The sequence below is a fragment of the Myxocyprinus asiaticus genome, chromosome 36 (assembly GCF_019703515.2).
Source record: "Myxocyprinus asiaticus isolate MX2 ecotype Aquarium Trade chromosome 36, UBuf_Myxa_2, whole genome shotgun sequence".
NCBI lineage: Eukaryota > Metazoa > Chordata > Actinopteri > Cypriniformes > Catostomidae > Myxocyprinus > Myxocyprinus asiaticus.
Window position 1 is genome coordinate 3322099 of NC_059379.1, and position 19181 is coordinate 3341279.

Consider the following 19181-nt stretch of genomic DNA (forward strand, 5'->3'; position numbering starts at 1 on the left):
CCCCGTTATGGCAGGGTTAAAGTGCAACTTTAGTCTAACTGCTTGCTGCATGCTACTGAAAGACGCCAAGACAGAGTTCACACTGCTGCAGGGATCTCAAACAAGCTTTATCAGAATGTACGGTACAGTATAGTATGATAAACACAATATAGTCTTTGTCAAGGTGCTGCTGGGTTAAAACAGATTCACAGCACACAGTAACAGGTTTAAATATGCGATGCATTTGAAGGAATGCGCAGTAAAGGGGCGTTCACACTGACAACGTTTCAAGTGCGGTTCTTCATTTGTTAACGACAGTAAGTCCCAGGATTTCATTTGATAAGTGGTTGGATGTGAACCTTTTAGTTTGAGTGCGAGGTGTCACGGGTTTGAACCCCATGTATCCAACACGCTCTGTAAATGAATGACTTCTAATCGCTTGGTTGCAGGATTTGTTGACAGTGTGAATGCCTCTGAATAATTCCTGTTTTTTTGGCCTTTCCCAAACACTTTAAACATCCTCATTGCTTGTGTTTAACTCGTTAAATCAATCTATTCAAAATCAACCTGCTGTCAAGTTGTCAACAACTCCCACACACACTATTTTTCAAATTCAAATAGCTGAAATGAAAAGCTCAATCGTTTACTGTTGTATTGCTTCACGTCTGGAAAGCAAACAGTCATCAAAATCCCTCTCATTAACAAGCTTTGAATTCACTGAACTTGCTTTGATTGATCTCTCTTTTGTTACTAGGACAGGTGATATTACTGCAGAGCACTCTGCCCCCTAGTGGAGCCCTCCGTCACTGCATTCAGGCTCATGGGGAGTCTGCCAGTGGGTGATAACTGCTGCAGGAGATGATGTGAGAGAGAGAGAGAGGGTGAAATGAAGGGAATGAGGAGAGGAGGTTAGGACATGTGCTAGTTGCAGACATGTCTACTGGTTCTTTTTGTCTTCAGGTGGAGAGTAGGGGGGAGGTTTGTCCTGCAAAATAGACAATATTCACAAATTATTACTCAAAGTTATAAGTATTTGTTGCTTTGGTGCAGTTCTACACTCTTGAATTGGTTATACTGTATATGGAATGGGATATATTGACTTGGTTAACTGATTGGACTTAATTTTGGCTATATCTGGGCTTAGTTAACAGGATGGACTTGGGTTCTAGCTATATATGGAGTTGATTAACAGGTTGGACTTGGTTATATATGGGCTTAGTTAACAGGATGGACTTGGTTATACTTTGTATGGACTTGGTAATGGTGACTTGGTTTAAGGAATATTCTGGGTTCTTTACAAGTTAACCCTGTAACACTGTATCAAATATCATACACAACGTTTGACGGCTCCTGTCACACTCTCTGTTCAAGCTGAAAAGCCAAGAAACGTATGGTATGTAAGTTTCACACGTTTACGGCACCATCTAGTGGTTATTTGTGAAAAAAGTGGTTCAATGTTTATATCGATCCATTTAAAATAATGGTGGACTTTTCCGCAAAAAATGACTCGCATGTTAGGATAAATGACAGCTTATTTTAATCAAGTAAAAGTGACAGTAATGATCATATTGTTACTGATATTTTAAAATGAGTATTTGCTGAATATAAGCAACCTATGCTTGGTTAAAATGTTGTATATTATTTTATTGAAAAAGCATGTTGAAATCCATATGTATCAAACAACAGGCTTTTGAGGCATATCTCTCAATCACCATTACATTCCATTTCATACATGCAGTCTGCTCTGTCATTATAAAGATCTCATTATTTTACATTACAGGCTATGATGATGTCATCTTACCATTAGCTCCTGAGACCCAGCAAAAAAAGTTTTACAATTTCCCTTTTTTTAAATGTCAGTATAGTGTTTGGTGCATAAAATACATATGATAAAAATTGTTTATTGAAAAATGACCTTTAAAGCCTAATGTTTCAAATATGATAGATAAAAAAAATATTGCAAATTTTTTTTTATTATTAGTATTTTTTTACGATTTAATTTTACATATGATCTAATGGTGCTAAAAACAGTTTAATGTAAAATAAAAAATTTAAAAAAAATAATAATAAATAATAATAATATTATATATATATATATATATATATATATATATATATATATATATATATATATATATATATAATTTGTTGACAATTCTTTCATATGTCAGGCTTTACAGGGTTAAGCTCAATCGACAGCTTTTGTGGCATAATATTGATTTCAAAAATTTTGATAACACAAATTAATTTCGACTTGTACCTCATTTTCTTTAAAAAAGCAGAAGTTGAGATTACAGTGGGAGACTTACAATGGAAGTCAATGGGGCCAATTTTTAAAGGGTTAAAGGCAGAAATGTGAAGTTTATAATTTTATAAAAGCACTTACATTAATTCTTCTGTTAAACCGTGTATTATTTAAGCAGTTGTTTAAATCTTTTATTTTATTTTGAGAGTCGTTTTAGGGTTTAGTGACATTGCATCGTCATGGCAACAAAGCTGTAAAATTGGCTATAACTTTACACAGAAATGTTAGTTAGCGATTTTATCACACTAAAATCATGTTAACAGGCATATTGTTTATGTCTTGTGGCTATACTTTTGAAACAGTGAGTATTTTAACGTTTACTGATTGGCCCCCATTCACTTCCACTGTAAGTGTCTCAAAGTAACACAGATTTTTGCTTTTATTAAAGAAAAGACGGAACGAATCGAAATAAATTATGGTAATCAACGTTGTGCCACAAATGATGTCGATTGAGCTTGTACTGAACCTGGAATATTCCTTTAACAGGATAAATTTAGTTATATATCAGGTTGGCAAACTGACCTCTGGCAAGTAGACCCGTGTTGGGGCAAAAGTTGTTGTGCCAGAACTCGCTGCAGCTTCAGCTGCTTTTGCCTCCGCTAGAAAGAAAGAGAAATAGATCATAGTTTTACGGTAAGTAAAACAAGTAATTATGTATCAAATAATTCACCGGAGAAATAAGCTTAGACAAAGTTAACCAGTAAAACAAGCGTGAAATACAGTACATTGACTATGAAACAGCTCGTTTGGACCTGGTCCGGTTCTGGCTCATACCTGCAGGGGTTCTGGGCAGGCCTGGGTCCAGAGGAGCCTGGTCCATTGGAGCTGTATATGGGGGAGGTGGCATGTAGGCAGCTGGTCCATCGAATCCAGGGTTGGAGTAAAATCCACCTACAGTATAAGATCCAAATAACAGCAGAAAGTTTATTGTTTTCTGTGCATGGTTTAAATGTCAGTACTTGGTTGCTCAGTTGTGTGTATATTACTGACACTCTGAACTGTTTCTCCATGAATATAAGTGCTATTGTAAACAGAAGGTGTGTTATTACCTGGTGGAGGAGGTCCAGGGTAGTCATATCCAGGGGGCGGAGGTGCCGCTGAATACATGCCATTAGCAGGTGGAGGGGGTGGGTAAGCATACGCTCCGTTCGCCATGTATGGACAGCCGAAATTGCCAGTCACCGGCTGCCCTCTGGATGCTGAACAGAGAGTTGAGAGTGTCTGTTTAGTTAGATCTAAGGCGTTGGTATTTTACAGTTTTTAAAAGGTCAAACCAAGCAGGGAGCAGTTACAAAAAAATCGGCGGCAAACGTACCCTGTGCAGCCACCTGTAGCATGTACTGTCCAAACTCAATCGCTCCTCCAGCATTAAAGATCATCTTGAAGGATGCAGAACCTTCCCAGCCACCTTAAAATGGGAATGAGCCATAATATTTAGAGGGTTGAGTTTGGTGTGCATTTTAGGTTAGGATAGGGTTAGGGTCACAGTATATAATAATACTGAAGTTAGTTCTTTTCATACAAGTGTAGCTTTGATTGCCTTATCAAGAAACGACAAATAGAGTGGAAACAAAATAGTGTTTTTACCCCCAGGTTCGGCGCTGACTGTGCCCTTAACGTAGTTGGCACCGAGTACAGGCTGTTTGACCTCACAGCCTTTCATAAGGTAAAAGGGCATCATAAAAGACTGAAGAGGGTCCTTCCCTTTCGTCAAGAAGATCACCTAAAGAGGAAATAGTTCACAAACCACATAGGCAGTTAAAAAGTGAACAAGACCCTAGCCTAACCTAACATTATATAATAAGTAAACCTAACCTTATTCTAAGCAGATTTCAAGTTGGATTATCAGACGCCTTGTAGAAGGACATAAAAGACCAATCTACTCCAGAATGGATTGGTGAATCCTTTCTGCATTTTCCATACTTGCTTCTTCAATCCCAAATCTAAAGCTTCAGAATTGCGATTAAAGAAGCAAGTCAGCAAAACTATTATATTTGTATTGCAAGCCCTTTTGACATTCAATCCTGTGCAATATATGAATTTTAGATATTTATAATTTAATTTTTACTAGTAAAATTCTATTTCTCGAGCAATGGAATTACTTCTAGTAAAAATGCATTAAAAAAATGTATACAACAAATTAAGTTTGCACTAGTAAAAACGTTATTTCTTGACATCAAACATGACGCCATTACAAGCAGACATACTCTTGATATCAAAAATGTCATTTTAACTAGTAAAAGCTGTAATTATTTATATCTGTAACTGCATTTTCACTGGTAAAATTTCACAATGATCTGCCATTCACTGCTTTTCAACATGCGATAATAGATATTTGAAATGTATTTCTTTAACATTTTACATACCAGCTATATACTAGTAAAAACAATTATTCGTATATCGATTATTACATTGTTACTAATGCGAATACTTGATCAAGACCTTACTTTGATATCTGTTGTTTCATTTCAGCATGTTAGATTTGGTATTTCAAATATCAATCAATTGAAGAGTTATTAAAGATATTATAAAGGGTTTTCTTACCAGTTATAGACATATTACAGAGATATGAAATTAATATTGCCAAATGATATATATATATATATATATATATATATATATATATATATATATATATATATATATATAAATCTGGATTAATTAAATTGTTGATTTCAAAAACTATTTTTACTTGTAAGAAATGCATTGCTCATATGCATATTTGAAATTTGAACCAGTAATAAATATATATCTAATTATATTATTAAAATGATCTATAATGATAGAAATGGAGTAACAAATAATTGTGAAATTTTACTAGTGAAAATGCAACTGCAGATATCAAACATTACAGCTTTACTAGCTGAAATGCAATTTTTGATATCAAGAATTAATGTTTTTACTAGTGCAAACCTAATTACTATCAAAAATGAGCATTTTCACTAGTAGTACTTCCACTGCTGATCTCAAGAATGAACATTTTACCAAGTAAAACTTGGAGAATTCATATCCTGCACATGATTAAAAGTGCTTGTGATAATATTTGGGCTCCTTTGTTAAATTCAGGAACACGTTTAATCATTCAGTGAATTCACAACAGGCTCTAAAATCCAGCATGTTCAGACCTCAGTGAAAAGACAGAAATAGTTTTACTGTCGTTTCTTTTTTAAGTTACACTGCTGGATGTCAGGGTGATCGATGCTTTCATTGGTGTAAATATCAAACGTTTTAAAAAGCTTTAATTAAAGATATGTTGCTCAACAACTTAGATGTAAACGTGTCCATACACTGCTTTTGGATTGCTGAGATTTATTATATGTCTGATTTGAGAGTCTTATTGATATTTAATGTTGAATTAGAGCAAGTAAGGCCTATTTTTTTTTACAAATGACTTTTTTCATCAGAACCAGAACCAGGAGCGTTCTGAGAGAAATGCAGATGGCACAGCTCTGTCCTTCGCATCATTAATAAAATCACTGTAAACTCTTGTAATACATACCCTGTAAGGTGTCAAGAAGACGCTCCCCTTCTTGCTTTTTCTGAAAGGTTCTGGCAAACAATCGGTGTCGTTGAACGCCAGCTCCACATTCTCATATGACATCAACAAACTGTGGGAAAACAGGTTCAGTCTTTGCTTTTCAAACATGCTTTTAAATACAGTATAAGTTACGTGCAAAACAATGAAGAAAACTGAGGACAAATTTGTTCTGTTAATATTCATGATGTTTTAAAAAAACAATACTGCTGCAATATGATTTAAGGCAGGTAAATCTCTAATTGCAGTTGCCTCTTATTGGCTATTGAAGTTTTTAAGAATAACAGCATCTGCAGCAAAGTTGTAGTATCATACTGTATTTATAAAACACAATTGTCTCCAATGTATTAGATGTATTCACCTGAATACTACTATGATTTTGTCTTTCACCACAGTAGTTAATTAAGGTTATTCAAGGGTTAATTCAATGCAACTTATAAAAATCAATTATGAAAAAAAAAAAAAAAACTTCATTTACAAAGCATTTTTCATACAAACAGTAGCTTAAAAATACTTTATAAAGAAATTAAAAGTTAACCAAAAAGTAGTAAAACGGTAACAGTATATTTAAATATAAAAAATAGGACAGATATGCAGCAAATTTTGAGGTCTATATATATATATATATATATATATATATATATATATATATATATATATATATATATATAAAGTACGACATAATATATTTTATATTTAATATAAAATTAAAATACTTATTTATATAAAATATTTATATTATTTTGTATGCTATTATATTCATAATATATTTTAATATTTAATAATATGTTATATATGTTATGAGAAATTCAGGAGTCAGCCATCCTTGGTTTTTTCCAGTTGTCTAATATTAGCCGGTGAGATCATACACATGCTATTGTGAGAGCATGTCCTTACTTTAAAAGGTTAAGAAGATTATTACTGTTCTAACGCGACTACACACCGCCACTTTTTATTTTATTTTTAACAACAGAACTAAACAGTAGTAATCGTACTATTGGAAAGGCTTGGCTTATTAATATTAATGACGTTGCGTAGCACTCGTCTCGTCGGTCACGCTGATTGGCTATGACGTTTGTCAGTTGGCGAGTGAAGGAATTGCTATTGATTATTAATATTAATAAGGTTAGACCCTCAAGGAACTTGAGCGTGAAGAAATTAATATTCATGAGCCTTCGCCATAGTAGAAAGTGGAAGCTGCGCAAGGTCCATGTTTTGAAAACATAACAGCCTGTTTGATTTCATATTAAATACGTTTACAATTTTCAATCGCAAATGCCGCAAAATGTAAATAAATTAACAGAAGACAAACTAAATACGGTTCAAATGTGATCTAACGGTTCATGCGATGTTACACACGAAACAGCAGAGCAAAATGACACCGGACTGAACTATTCATATGATCCTGATGAAGAGATATTGCATTCAAAATTAAGTTATTACCTTTCGCTGTTGTTGATGATAACTCCTCCTGATTCTGAATGATTCTTGTTGAGGGTCATGTTCGATGTCTGTGTGTAATTGTGTGAGATTATTGAAGCTCGAGCGTTACCCGATGATCCACTTGCACTTCCGCCATACACCTCCCCCCGATGACGTCACGTCATGAATCTGTGACATTTCCCGAACCTTCTCAAATATTCTGTTTGGCTTTGTAACTTTAGTAAATTAAAACAGCATGCGTATTTAATTGTTAATCAATTAATTTTTGTTGCCAAATTTCTTATTCACCGAAGCATATATATATATATATATATATATATATATATATATATATATATATATATATATATATATATATATATATATATATATAGCGTCAATATATTTATAGTTTTCAATAACAAAATAATCTAAAATATTCGAAAACTCGTAGGATATTATTTATTTTACATTTATAATATGCTGATACCTCATATCACATTTATAATATTATTCCTGTTTTATTTTTATTTATTTTTTAATTTTTTACATTTATATCTTGATAATTGTACATTGTGTTGCATTGTTACACATATAGCTACACAAGGTGCATTGTATTCTCCTGGCAATAAAAAAGTAATGAGATAATGTCAAATGTGCCTCTTTAGGGATGAGAAAACAGATACAGAGTCAGACCAGTTGCTGCATTTTTGTGTTCTTCTTTTATTTAGGCCTAAATACGATTTTTTATATATATATATATATATATATATATATATATATATATATATATATATATATATATATATATATATATAAATAAATTATTACGTCATATTATTGGAGAACTGTTGCTAAATGTGTATGTTTTTACTGCATCGGGCAACGAAATATATGAAACAAGCTGAAGTTAAAAGTTGGCTTTTATTTTGTAATATGACGTAGTAAGACACAAAATGCGCAATACTAAGGTAAAAAAATAAATAAAGTCAACCAAAGTACAACTTCACATCATAAGATGATTAAATGGGACTTGAGACAGTGTCATTGTTTAAAAAATTATAATAATACATAATTTCCACAGCAAACCCCTCTGTAAGAAATTATGTCTGCCACCCGTAGCGTATTAGGAAACAGACGCCATTTTGGATCGTGCACATGGGCTCGATCTGCTTGCCTCTGCCTCCAATTTGCGCCAAAATGGCTGACAGAAGACCTCAGTTTCCTGACATGTGGAAAACACAAAACGTGTCCGTTTGCTGCGTGCTGTAGTCGCAAGAGCAGCAGCATGGCTTCATCTGCGAAGAGGCGAGCTATTGAAACCGGAGTAAATGCCCAGGATAGTGGCGAAAGCTCAGACGAGGGACTGGAGGAGTCTGGCGATGAATACAGTGAAAATTCAGAAGAAGAGATAAACGAGGTAAGCTGCTGTTTTAGTGTTATTGCGACCAAAACTGACGTGTTGTGTAGGCCTGCCGGTCTTTGCAGTGTAATTACTGTATCTTGTGATTTATATAAGTGTTTTGATTTGTGATTAGGAGGTGATCGTAGACTTTGAAGCACACACGATATCTAACAATGACTTCCATGGCATTAAAACTCTTCTGCAACAGGTATAAACTTTAATGCGTGCACTGCACCGAATGCACATGCATTAATATTTGCATTGCAAAATATGTGCTCAAACAGTGTGTTTCTAATGCAAACACCATTTAAAGTGTGTGTGTATATATATATATATATATATCACACACACACACACACACACACACACACTGATTTGTTTGTTGTATTCATTCTTCCAGCTGTTCCTGAAGTCTCACGTGAACACCTCTGATCTCACTGACATCATCATTCAACAGAATCACATTGGCAGCGTCATCAGGGTGAGACTTGCATTAATATCAATATTGTATAATTATATACAAAGATCACTTTGTATGTTAGTATGTGGAACGATGGATATGCAAATTTCTCATTGCAATTAATTATTTGTGTTTTACTCCAGCAAGCGGAGGTACCAGAGGACAGTGATGATGAAGGTGATCCAGATGAGGTGTTTGGATTTATCAGCATGCTGAATCTCACAGAGAGACAAGTGAGAGGCTTCTAGTACATATGGGGGTTTCTTCAACTTTGAGCAATTTCATGTCCCAGCTGTTGATTTTTATTAAAACGAACCAATTGCAATTTTTTAAATATTTTTTTTTATATTACATTTAAAATGACAAACTTTTTACTAGGCCTTGATTATTTATTTTTTGTACTTTTGAAATGCCTTTTATGTATAGATTTAGCTATTTTAGCCTTGATCTTAAACCTAGACTTTCAATATTAAACTAAAAATCCATTATACAAATATGAATTATTACATGTTTAAAACTATGACAATCTAAACAAAGAGTGAAATAAAAATAAACAATTGAAACAATTTATTTCTATCCATTTTTAAATCTATTTCACCAACAAATTATCAAAAATTATTGTCCCACAGTCATTTCCACCACGCCAAACAATTTTGCCCCCAATAAAGTTTTTTCAAAAGTTAGTGTACTTGTTAACCAAGTGGACAAAAGTGATGTTTGAAGAAAACAAAGAAAAATCAAGATAAATATAATTTGTGAGCAGAATATTTTTATTGGGCGTCAAGCTTTATTTTTGTCAAATAATGCAAAAAGTGTGAAAATATTATTTACTCACCCTCATGCCATCCCATATGTTTGAATTTCTCTCTTCACCAGAACACATTTGAAGAAAAATAGGAAAATATTTCAGCTCAGTAAGTCCTTAAAATGCAAGTGGATGGTGATCAGACTTTTGAAACTCTAAAAATCACAGACAGTTAGCATAAACGTCATCCATACGACTCCAGCGGTGAAATGAATGTCTTCTAAAGCGAAACGATCGCTTTTGGTGTGAAAAAGATCGATATTTAAGTACTTTTTAATTATAAACCATCGCTTCAGGAGTATGAGAGTTCACACGGTCTCTCGTGTGACGTATTCACATTGGCATGTTACGGATGTAATCTCACGTTTTTCTCTCGGTTGAGACGTCTAGGATAAGCACACAAGCAAACCATTGTGAGTAAAGAAACAGATACAAATACAGATCTAAACCAAAAGCAACAAAGCTTCTGTACAGCGTTCCTCCTACTCACTTGTAAACAGCGCTGCTCTTCCGGGTGTGTCGCACATTAACATGCCAACGCGATTACGTCACACGTGCATGCCGCTGCTGACCGGAAGTGATGCTTTATAGTTAAAAAGTACTTCAGTATTGATTGATAAAGTCTGATCACCATTCACTTGCATTTTAAGGACCTACTGAGCTGAGATATTTTTCTGTTTTTCTTCAAATGTGTTCTGCTGACGAAAGAAAGTCAGACACATCTGGTATGGCATAAGGGTGAGTAATTGATTAGCTAATTACATTTTTTGGGTGAAATATCCCCTTAATTAATGAATATCTGATTGTCTGATAAATAACATCAGAATAATTCAAATTACGGCTGCATCTACTAATTGACAAATCTATTTATTTTGTTTGTACACTGTGGTACAAAGATCCTTCATCGGTGATGTAGTACAGTAGTCCTTTTTCTACAGTAATTTTTTTAAATATTTGAATAATGGTAGAGGAGCAAACCGTATCCCTTTATATTGCTCCGTTTATGTTAAACCTTCGTTGCACAGGGTGTATAACATTTTTGATTGCTTTCAATAGGGATGCTCCGATCGGTCGGCCACCGATCAGTAACCATGGCTCGATCGGTGATCGGTAATTTGGCCGATTGTATAAACTAATTGCTCATGTCGCAAAAGACGCGCGGCTCCTTTAAGACTTCACCAGCACTGCTATGGCATCACGGAGTGTGGGGAAACTGGCATAGTGTTGTTAGACGACAAATTTGATTTAGCAGTTAAGAACGATGCAGTGAGAAAGGTATGGCGAATATGAATCGTTTGTGTACTGTACGGTTAATGTGACATTTCACACACGGCAAGACAAAGGGAAAACAGCGTGAGCTGTGAAACGGTCCTCATTATTGTTCAGGGCGGCAGCTTCTCAGTCTCCGCCGGGCATAGGCATCTCAGTAATAACGGCGGTTACATGGTGTGTAATTCAAACATCTTTATTTAATATCTCCCGATTAAACGGCATTAACAATAGTTGCACCCGTAGAGTCCAGAAACATGCGCTCTTTCTCTGCATTCCTTTCATCTCTTGCCAGTGGCGTAGCTAGACCTGGGCTGACAGGGCTGAAGCCCCGGATCTTTTGTTAATAGCCCCGAATGTTTTTTTGTGATGAGAAAAAAAAGGGTTAATGTTCATTACATCAGGGTACAAAAGCAACAAGGCAGGCTGCAATTCTGGCTTCAAATGTAAATTAATCCTGATCAGTGAGCCCAACTTGCATTAACTGACTTGACTTTTACCTGCAGTTCGTGTTCAAGTTCATCAGACGCATCGTTACGAACGCCTCGAGTGGGAGCTTTCTATTTTCTCTCACGGGGGTGCAGCTGAGGTGTTATTACGCAAGCCTCATTTCTAATCTTCATTTGTTTCTAACAATCCACACACCGAGTAGATGTTAATGCATGCGCCAGTCGTCTTGTTCGGTTATTCGGGTTTCGTCGGGAGTCGGTACGTGGGAATAAAGAATGTTTATTGCAATGGAATTTCCTCAAACGCAACTCAAAATAGCAGCACAGTGAGATATAAGCCTAAATAGCACAATACATAGATCTTAAAATGATAAATCTCACATTAAAGTCAAACAGAAATAATCAAACTGTCTCTGCCTGTATATGCGCTCGGCCCGTGCTGGTTCACATTTTCCATGTCATGTGCGTGGATTTAAATAGCCTCTCTAAATGGTTTAAAATCAAATGACATTGAACTTGTCAAATTATTGTACTTAAGTCTGCACACCAGAGCAAAAGGGAAAAAACACAATAACAGCCATGAAACCCAACGCAGGTGTTTCAAGATGCGTTTATAGAAATTAAGTTATTTTTAACTTTACTCGGTGATCACATGATGGCATTTTATTGCCACGTTAAATAAAAAAAATATATAATAATATATATATATATATATATATATATATATATATATATATATATATATATATATATATATAAAAATACGATTTCAATAATAAAGTCGTGATATTTTGTGAATAAAGTAAAAATTACGAGAATAAAGTCGTAGCATTATGAGATTAAAGTCGTAATAATTTGAGAATAAATTCATAGCATTATCATATTAAATTTCGTATGAGAATAAAGTCAAAATAATTAGAATAAGGTCGTAGCATTTTGAGATTATAGCCATAATATTATAAAGAATAAAGTAGTATATTTGAGGGGAACAAAATCTCAATATTAGGCTAAACAGAGCGTCATTAACACAATGATAGAACGGACACTGAGCCAGCAGCTTCATAAATGCAAGAGATTGATATGGAGGATGTAGTTAAATCGTAGGCCTACTTTAGTTTAGGATTTAGCAATAAAGAAATTCTTGGTCTTTTGGCGCATCAGCACAGAGTTATTCGTATCCGGACTCTGCAGTGGTTATGTAGGAAATTTCATTTATTCAGGAGAAAGAACCAGACAGATTCGCGCAGTCCTGCTGCCACTCGAGTGTGAGCCTATATCTGGCGCCTCCCTTGACAGGCGCCCACATGTTGAATACTCATGTACTAATGCACACCTCATTCATGAACAAATTCAGCTCGGTTGCATAGCCAAGTTATCTCCCTGGTTAGTGATGTTGTATTTAAAGACCCAGAGACTCCACTTTGCTGTTGGTGTTTCCTTTAAAGATGCTCGACACGCACATTTTGCTTCAGCGGAGCGGCAACTCCGGCTTCGCTTATTTTCTCCCAATTTGGAATGCCCAATTCCCACTACTTAGTAGGTCCTCGTGTTGGCGCGGTTACTCACCTCAATCCGGGTGGCGGAGGACAAGTCTCAGTTGCCTCCACTTCTGAGACCGTCAATCCGCGCATCTTATCACGTGACTCGTTGTGCATGACACCGCACCGCACGAGACTCACAGCATGTGGAGGCTCATGCTACTCTCCACGATCCACACACAACTCACCACACGCCCCAGTGAGAGCGAGAACCCCTAATCATGACCACGAGGAGGTTACCCCATGAGACTCTATCCTCCCTAGCAACCGGGCCAATTTGGTTGCTTAGGAGACCTGGCTGGAGTCACTCAGCACGCCCTGGATTCGAACTCCAGGGCTGGTAGTCAGCGTCAATACTTGCTGAGCTACCTAGGCCCACTGTTTTGGTATTTTTGTATAATTCCCTCATACTTTGCGACCTAAATCACCTGAAGCTGTTTGAAAAGTTTCGAGTGCATCTGGACTGTGAGCTGTGTTTTCTTCCTCTCCTCAATCAGGCGCGAGCTGTAGTGCTGCTCTCGTGCGTCACCAGAGTTTCGTATGATCTCATGTTACCTTACTCATGTTTGCACACTGTTTAAAGGAGCATCACAAAAAAATGGCTTATCTGAATAATCAAAGAAATGACTGACAGATAAATCAAATTAATTATTGCGAGTTGCAGCCCAAATTTAAATGCTCTGGCACGTGCATCATGAAAGCTGTTTGTGATGTCCTTTTTCTCAGGGTAGTTTTATCTTCTGTGTGTGTTGAACAGGGTGTGGAGTGTTTGGAGAAGCTCAAGGACATGATTCTAGAGCAATGTGTGAAATCCTGCTCTGCAGATGTTCAAGAGAAGTTTGAAGAACTTCTGCTGGGTAACGCTCACTCGGTTGGACTACTGCTGAGTGAACGTTTCGTTAACGTCCCTCCACAGATCGCCCTGCCCATGCACAAGCAACTGCAGTGAGTGTTTGATCAGTAGGTGACGTTTGCAGTGTGTCAATGTGAAATTGATACCTATGAGCATTTACCCTTGCAAAAATACCGGCATTATCATAATGCATGACCACAAAACTTTTGTGACATCATAGTATCTTTTTTGTGCAGAATTACATGCATATTAATGTTAAATGAATTATGTAACACAAGTGACATATGTTTTGCAATGTATGTCTTTTTTTGTGAGGTTACATTATATTCTAGTTAATAACTACATTCCACAGAGCATCCCTCATGTGTGATCAGTAGAAAATGAAGCATTTTCCTAGTAGAAGAATGTGCGATCAGTCTAACAAATTATATTAGACATATCAAAATGTAAACAATCAAAAAAGCCTCTGAATTGCATCCTTTCCATTGTTACTTACTGCAGAGAATTCCATTCCATTAGGAAACGTGATAAGCTGTTGTCATGGTGTCAGGCAGAAGGTGCTGTTGTGTTATTGACTGCATGAGTCAGCAGGCATCACTAATTCCATCACATGGCTTTATAAGTTTGTTATATAACAGTGCCTCTGATATGGGTCACCTCACAACAGACAGAAGCTGAATTCACATCCCCAAAATCCCTGTACACAATATGGGGCCTTGAGCAGTCAGGAAACATGAGCAGACTGAATTTGTGTGGAAATCTCACATAAAAACTATGCATTCTTATGTAAACGATAAACACAGAATTTGGCCCAATGAGTGAAGTGTACATCAGAGTTGTCAATTTGTCATCTGTATAGTTGCTAACAGAGAACTGGTTCATACTCATAAGGAATGCAGTGCTATTCTGCGGTAGGTCTGCCTCGATACTGAATCTTAAGAGCAAAACACAGCGTGAACGAATGAATCTTGAGTTCTTTTGCATCTACTGCATGAAACATACAGCGTGACCAGTACGGTCCGACAGAAACTAATGACTCTTATTAGCCAGTTCCTTTTAGAGAATCAAAAACATAATAGTGCTGTTCCCGAACGAATGACTCTTATGAGCCACTTCTTTTGATTTTACATTGCGACGAATGACTCTTATGAGCTGGCTCTTTCTTTTATGCAATTCACAAATGAATGATTTATGAGTTGTCTCTTTTAAATCCACAGCGAGAAATGTACAGCGTGACCAATGTAGTCCGAATCCTGAACAAATGACTCCTATGAGCCGATGCTTTTGAATCGGCTCTGCACAACATTCAGCGTGACCAGTGTGGTCTGAATACCAAACAAATGACTCTCTTATGAGCCGATTCTTTTGAATCGACTGTGCACAACATTCAGCGTGACCAGTGTAGTCTGATTCCCGAATAAATGATTCTTTTGAATCTACTGTGCAAAATATTGAGTGACCAATGTAGTCTAATTCCCGAACAAATAACTCTTATGAGCCGATTCTTTTGAATCTAGTGTGCAAAACATTCGACGTAACCAGTGTAGCCTGATTACCAAACAAATGACTCTTATGAACCAATTCTTTTGAATCTAATGTGCAAAACATTCAGAGTGACCAGTGTAGTCTGATTCCCGAATAAATTATTCTTATGAACCGATTCTTTTGAATCGACTGTGCAGAACATTCAGAGTGACCAGTGTAGTCTGATTCCTGAATAAATGACTCTTATGAGCCAGTTCTTTTGAATCGACTGTGCAAAACACTCGGCGTGACCAGTGTAGTCTGATTCCCGAACAAATGACTTGACAGTTCTTTTGAATCTACATAGCGATGAACTACTCTTATGAGCTGGTTCTTTCTTTACATGATTCCCAAATAAATGAGTCTTATAAGCAGTTTTATTCCCGAACAAATGACTCCTATGAACCAATTTTTTTGAATCAACTGTGCACAACATTCAGCGTGACCAGTGTAGTCTGATTACCAAACAAATTACTCTCTTATGAACCAATTCTTTTGAATCTAATGTGCAAAACATTCAGAGTGACCAGTGTAGTCTGATTCCCGAATAAATGACTCCTATGAGCCGATTCTTTTGAATCTACATGCAAAACATTCGACGTGACCAGTGTAGCCTGATTACCAAACAAATGACTCTTATGAGGCGGTTCTTTTGAATCGACTGTGCACAACATTCGGCGTGACCAGTGTAGTCTGATTCCCGAATAAATGATTCTTTTGAATCTACTGTGCAAAATATTGAGTGACCAATTTAGTCTAATTCCCGAACAAATAACTCTTATGAGCCGATTCTTTTGAATATACTGTGCACAACATTCAGAGTGACCAGTGTAGTCTGATTACCAAACAAATGACTCTCTTATGAACCGATTCTTTTGAATCGACTGTGCAAAACATTCAGCGTGACCAGTGTAGTCTGATTCCCGAGTAAATGACTCTTATGAGCCGATTCTTTTGAATCTACATGCAAAACATTAGACGTGACCAGTGTAGCCTGATTACCAAACAAATGACTCTTATGAACCGATTCTTTTGAATCTAATGTGCAAAACATTCAGAGTGACCAGTGTAGTCTGATTCCCGAATAAATTATTCTTATGAACCGATTCTTTTGAATCGACTGTGCAGAACATTCAGAGTGACCAGTGTAGTCTGATTCCTGAATAAATGACTCTTATGAGCCAGTTCTTTTGAATCGACTGTGCAAAACACTCGGCGTGACCAGTGTAGTCTGATTCCCGAACAAATGACTTGACAGTTCTTTTGAATCTACATAGCGATGAACTACTCTTATGAGCTGGTTCTTTCTTTACATGATTCCCAAATAAATGAGTCTTATAAGCAGTTTTATTCCCGAACAAATGACTCCTATGAACCAATTTTTTTGAATCAACTGTGCACAACATTCAGCGTGACCAGTGTAGTCTGATTACCAAACAAATTACTCTCTTATGAACCAATTCTTTTGAATCTAATGTGCAAAACATTCAGAGTGACCAGTGTAGTCTGATTCCCGAATAAATGACTCCTATGAGCCGATTCTTTTGAATCTACATGCAAAACATTCGACGTGACCAGTGTAGCCTGATTACCAAACAAATGACTCTTATGAGGCGGTTCTTTTGAATCGACTGTGCACAACATTCGGCGTGACCAGTGTAGTCTGATTCCCGAATAAATGATTCTTTTGAATCTACTGTGCAAAATATTGAGTGACCAATTTAGTCTAATTCCCGAACAAATAACTCTGAGCCGATTCTTTTGAATATACTGTGCACAACATTCAGAGTGACCAGTGTAGTCTGATTACCAAACAAATGACTCTCTTATGAACCGATTCTTTTGAATCGACTGTGCAAAACATTCAGCGTGACCAGTGTAGTCTGATTCCCGAGTAAATGACTCTTATGAGCCGATTCTTTTGAATCTACATGCAAAACATTAGACGTGACCAGTGTAGCCTGATTACCAAACAAATGACTCTTATGAACCGATTCTTTTGAATCTAATGTGCAAAACATTCAGAGTGACCAGTGTAGTCTGATTCCTGAATAAATGACTCTTATGAGCCAGTTCTTTTGAATCTACATAGCGATGAACTACTCTTATGAGCTAATTGTTTTTACAATATTCCCAAGTGAGTGACTCTTATGAGACTGCACTTTTGAATCTACAGCAGGAAACATACAGCGCAACCAGAGTAGTCCGAATCCCAAATGAATCATTTCCCGTTTATTTAGAATTTGTATTTTATAAGTTAGGATCAATTCATGGATTGCATTTATGCCACTATAAAATGTTGAAAAGAAATTTTTTTAAAATCTACGTAAACGTGTATTTTGGAATCAGAACCATTAATTCCTTACGATTCTTATCCCTAGTCCACTGCTGTCAGAGTGTTTGATAATAAAAAAAAAAGGAGTTTCTGAAATGATCATTTAAAGGAACATCCCGGGTTCAATACAAGAACCCGGAACAGTCCTTTAATATCACCTGATCTTGTCAAAATGTTCAAAATCTCTTTGATAAATCTAGTTTGAGATGCATCTAATGTGGAGCACACAAGTATTATGTACGTCTGGTTCAATGCCATCATTCTGTTTTTAGACAGGAAATGGCTGAAGCACAGCAGACCAATAAACCCAGTGGTAAATGCCAGTTCTGTCTGATGATCAGCAAAACCTGTAAACCAGCGAAGAAGAGTATATCTGGTCAAAGTCAACCCAAAGATGAGCTCACATTTGTTAATGATGAAGAGGAGTTCTTTTATGAGGTAATTCTACCCTACTCTATTCTACTCTAATTGCAGAAGATTAAGTCTGGATTAAAACCCAAAGATTTAAGGAGTTTCAACATATGGCTTAGTTTAAATATACATTGAAATATTTCTAATTGGGTGTAGCACCTACCGGTCTGCATATCCTCATGGTTAGATGGACTGTACAAATGGTTTCTCTGAGAAAGATACAGCTTAGAAATGTTTCTCTATGCAAAGTAAACTTTGACCGTCTCCATTCGTTTCAATGGCAGCTGGTCCTTGGTGCAAATGTCTGGAAACTTCCTAGCTCTTCTAGGAACACAAATGCATGTGTCTAGATTTGTATGCTTCCATCATGCAGGAAAAAATGAAACATTTTTGTGATTTATCTCGACTCGAAGCTAAACACATTTTCTGTATTTCACAGCAAGCCACACTGAAGTTCAGCTACTCCGTCCAGGACGAGGCAGATTCCTGCGCGACAGGAAAGTGGTCACACGATGACGTTCCTATGAAACCGTTCCGCACTGTGATGGTGATTCCGATGGACAGGATGGGATCCATCATGGATAAAATGACCGAATATCTGACCGTGTGAACCGCTCCAAACACCAACTCTGCTCTTCTTGTGGTTTATCTTTAAACAGAGTTGTGATGACGTGTTTCACGTGAACTCTTGGGTTTTCACACCTCCATTTCAATGCGACTTTAACCAACCGGTTTGACATAAATCTCCTGCAAACAGTGAAATAATTTATTCATTCTGTACATAATCAATTGAAATTACCCACAAAATAAATGACCCAAACAGGATTCTGGATCCTTTTTTCAAAAGTAACAATACAAAACAGTTTAACACAGTATTTACACAGGATTTAT

The 19181-nt window shown here is 36.4% G+C and overlaps 2 protein-coding genes across 3 annotated transcripts; one reads left to right on the forward strand and one right to left on the reverse strand.

The window, feature by feature from the left end:
- Positions 1–86: 86 nt before the first annotated feature.
- On the reverse strand, positions 87–7412 carry wbp2 (WW domain binding protein 2). Of its 2 annotated transcripts, none has more exons than XM_051674915.1 (8): positions 7263–7412; positions 5784–5892; positions 3872–4007; positions 3600–3692; positions 3334–3483; positions 3059–3175; positions 2807–2883; positions 87–964 (listed from the first exon to the last, which is right to left on the reverse strand). In XM_051674915.1, exons 1-8 carry the CDS (start codon positions 7319–7321, stop codon positions 917–919), a joined length of 789 nt encoding a protein of 262 aa, XP_051530875.1. In that variant the 5' UTR covers positions 7322–7412; the 3' UTR covers positions 87–916. The 2 variants fall into 2 exon arrangements, with proteins under 2 accessions (XP_051530875.1, XP_051530874.1); XM_051674914.1 differs by having other exon boundaries at positions 3059–3178.
- A 1058-nt stretch (positions 7413–8470) lies between these two features.
- Positions 8471–19115, forward strand: bccip (BRCA2 and CDKN1A interacting protein). Its single transcript, XM_051674913.1, has 7 exons — positions 8471–8661; positions 8780–8854; positions 9047–9127; positions 9250–9339; positions 13925–14112; positions 18152–18317; positions 18730–19115. Exons 1-7 carry the CDS (start codon positions 8530–8532, stop codon positions 18898–18900), a joined length of 903 nt encoding a protein of 300 aa, XP_051530873.1. The 5' UTR covers positions 8471–8529; the 3' UTR covers positions 18901–19115.
- Positions 19116–19181: the final 66 nt, after the last annotated feature.

What these genes read in the sequence shown, in the direction of transcription:
- wbp2 (XM_051674914.1), bottom strand. Translation starts at nt 7,321, where the DNA reads ATGACCCTCAACAAGAATCATTCAGAATCAGGAGGAGTTATCATCAAC. An exon ending in CCCTGGACCTCCTCCACCAG is followed by an intron (nt 3,179 to 3,333) that starts GTAATAACACAC and finishes GATCTTATACTG; the next exon opens with TAGGTGGATTTTACTCCAAC. An exon ending in CACGGGTCTACTTGCCAGAG is followed by an intron (nt 965 to 2,806) that starts GTCAGTTTGCCA and finishes TCTATTTTGCAG; the next exon opens with GACAAACCTCCCCCCTACTC.
- bccip (XM_051674913.1), top strand. Translation starts at nt 8,530, where the DNA reads ATGGCTTCATCTGCGAAGAGGCGAGCTATTGAAACCGGAGTAAATGCC. An exon ending in ACATTGGCAGCGTCATCAGG is followed by an intron (nt 9,128 to 9,249) that starts GTGAGACTTGCA and finishes GTTTTACTCCAG; the next exon opens with CAAGCGGAGGTACCAGAGGA. An exon ending in TGAATCTCACAGAGAGACAA is followed by an intron (nt 9,340 to 13,924) that starts GTGAGAGGCTTC and finishes TGTGTTGAACAG; the next exon opens with GGTGTGGAGTGTTTGGAGAA.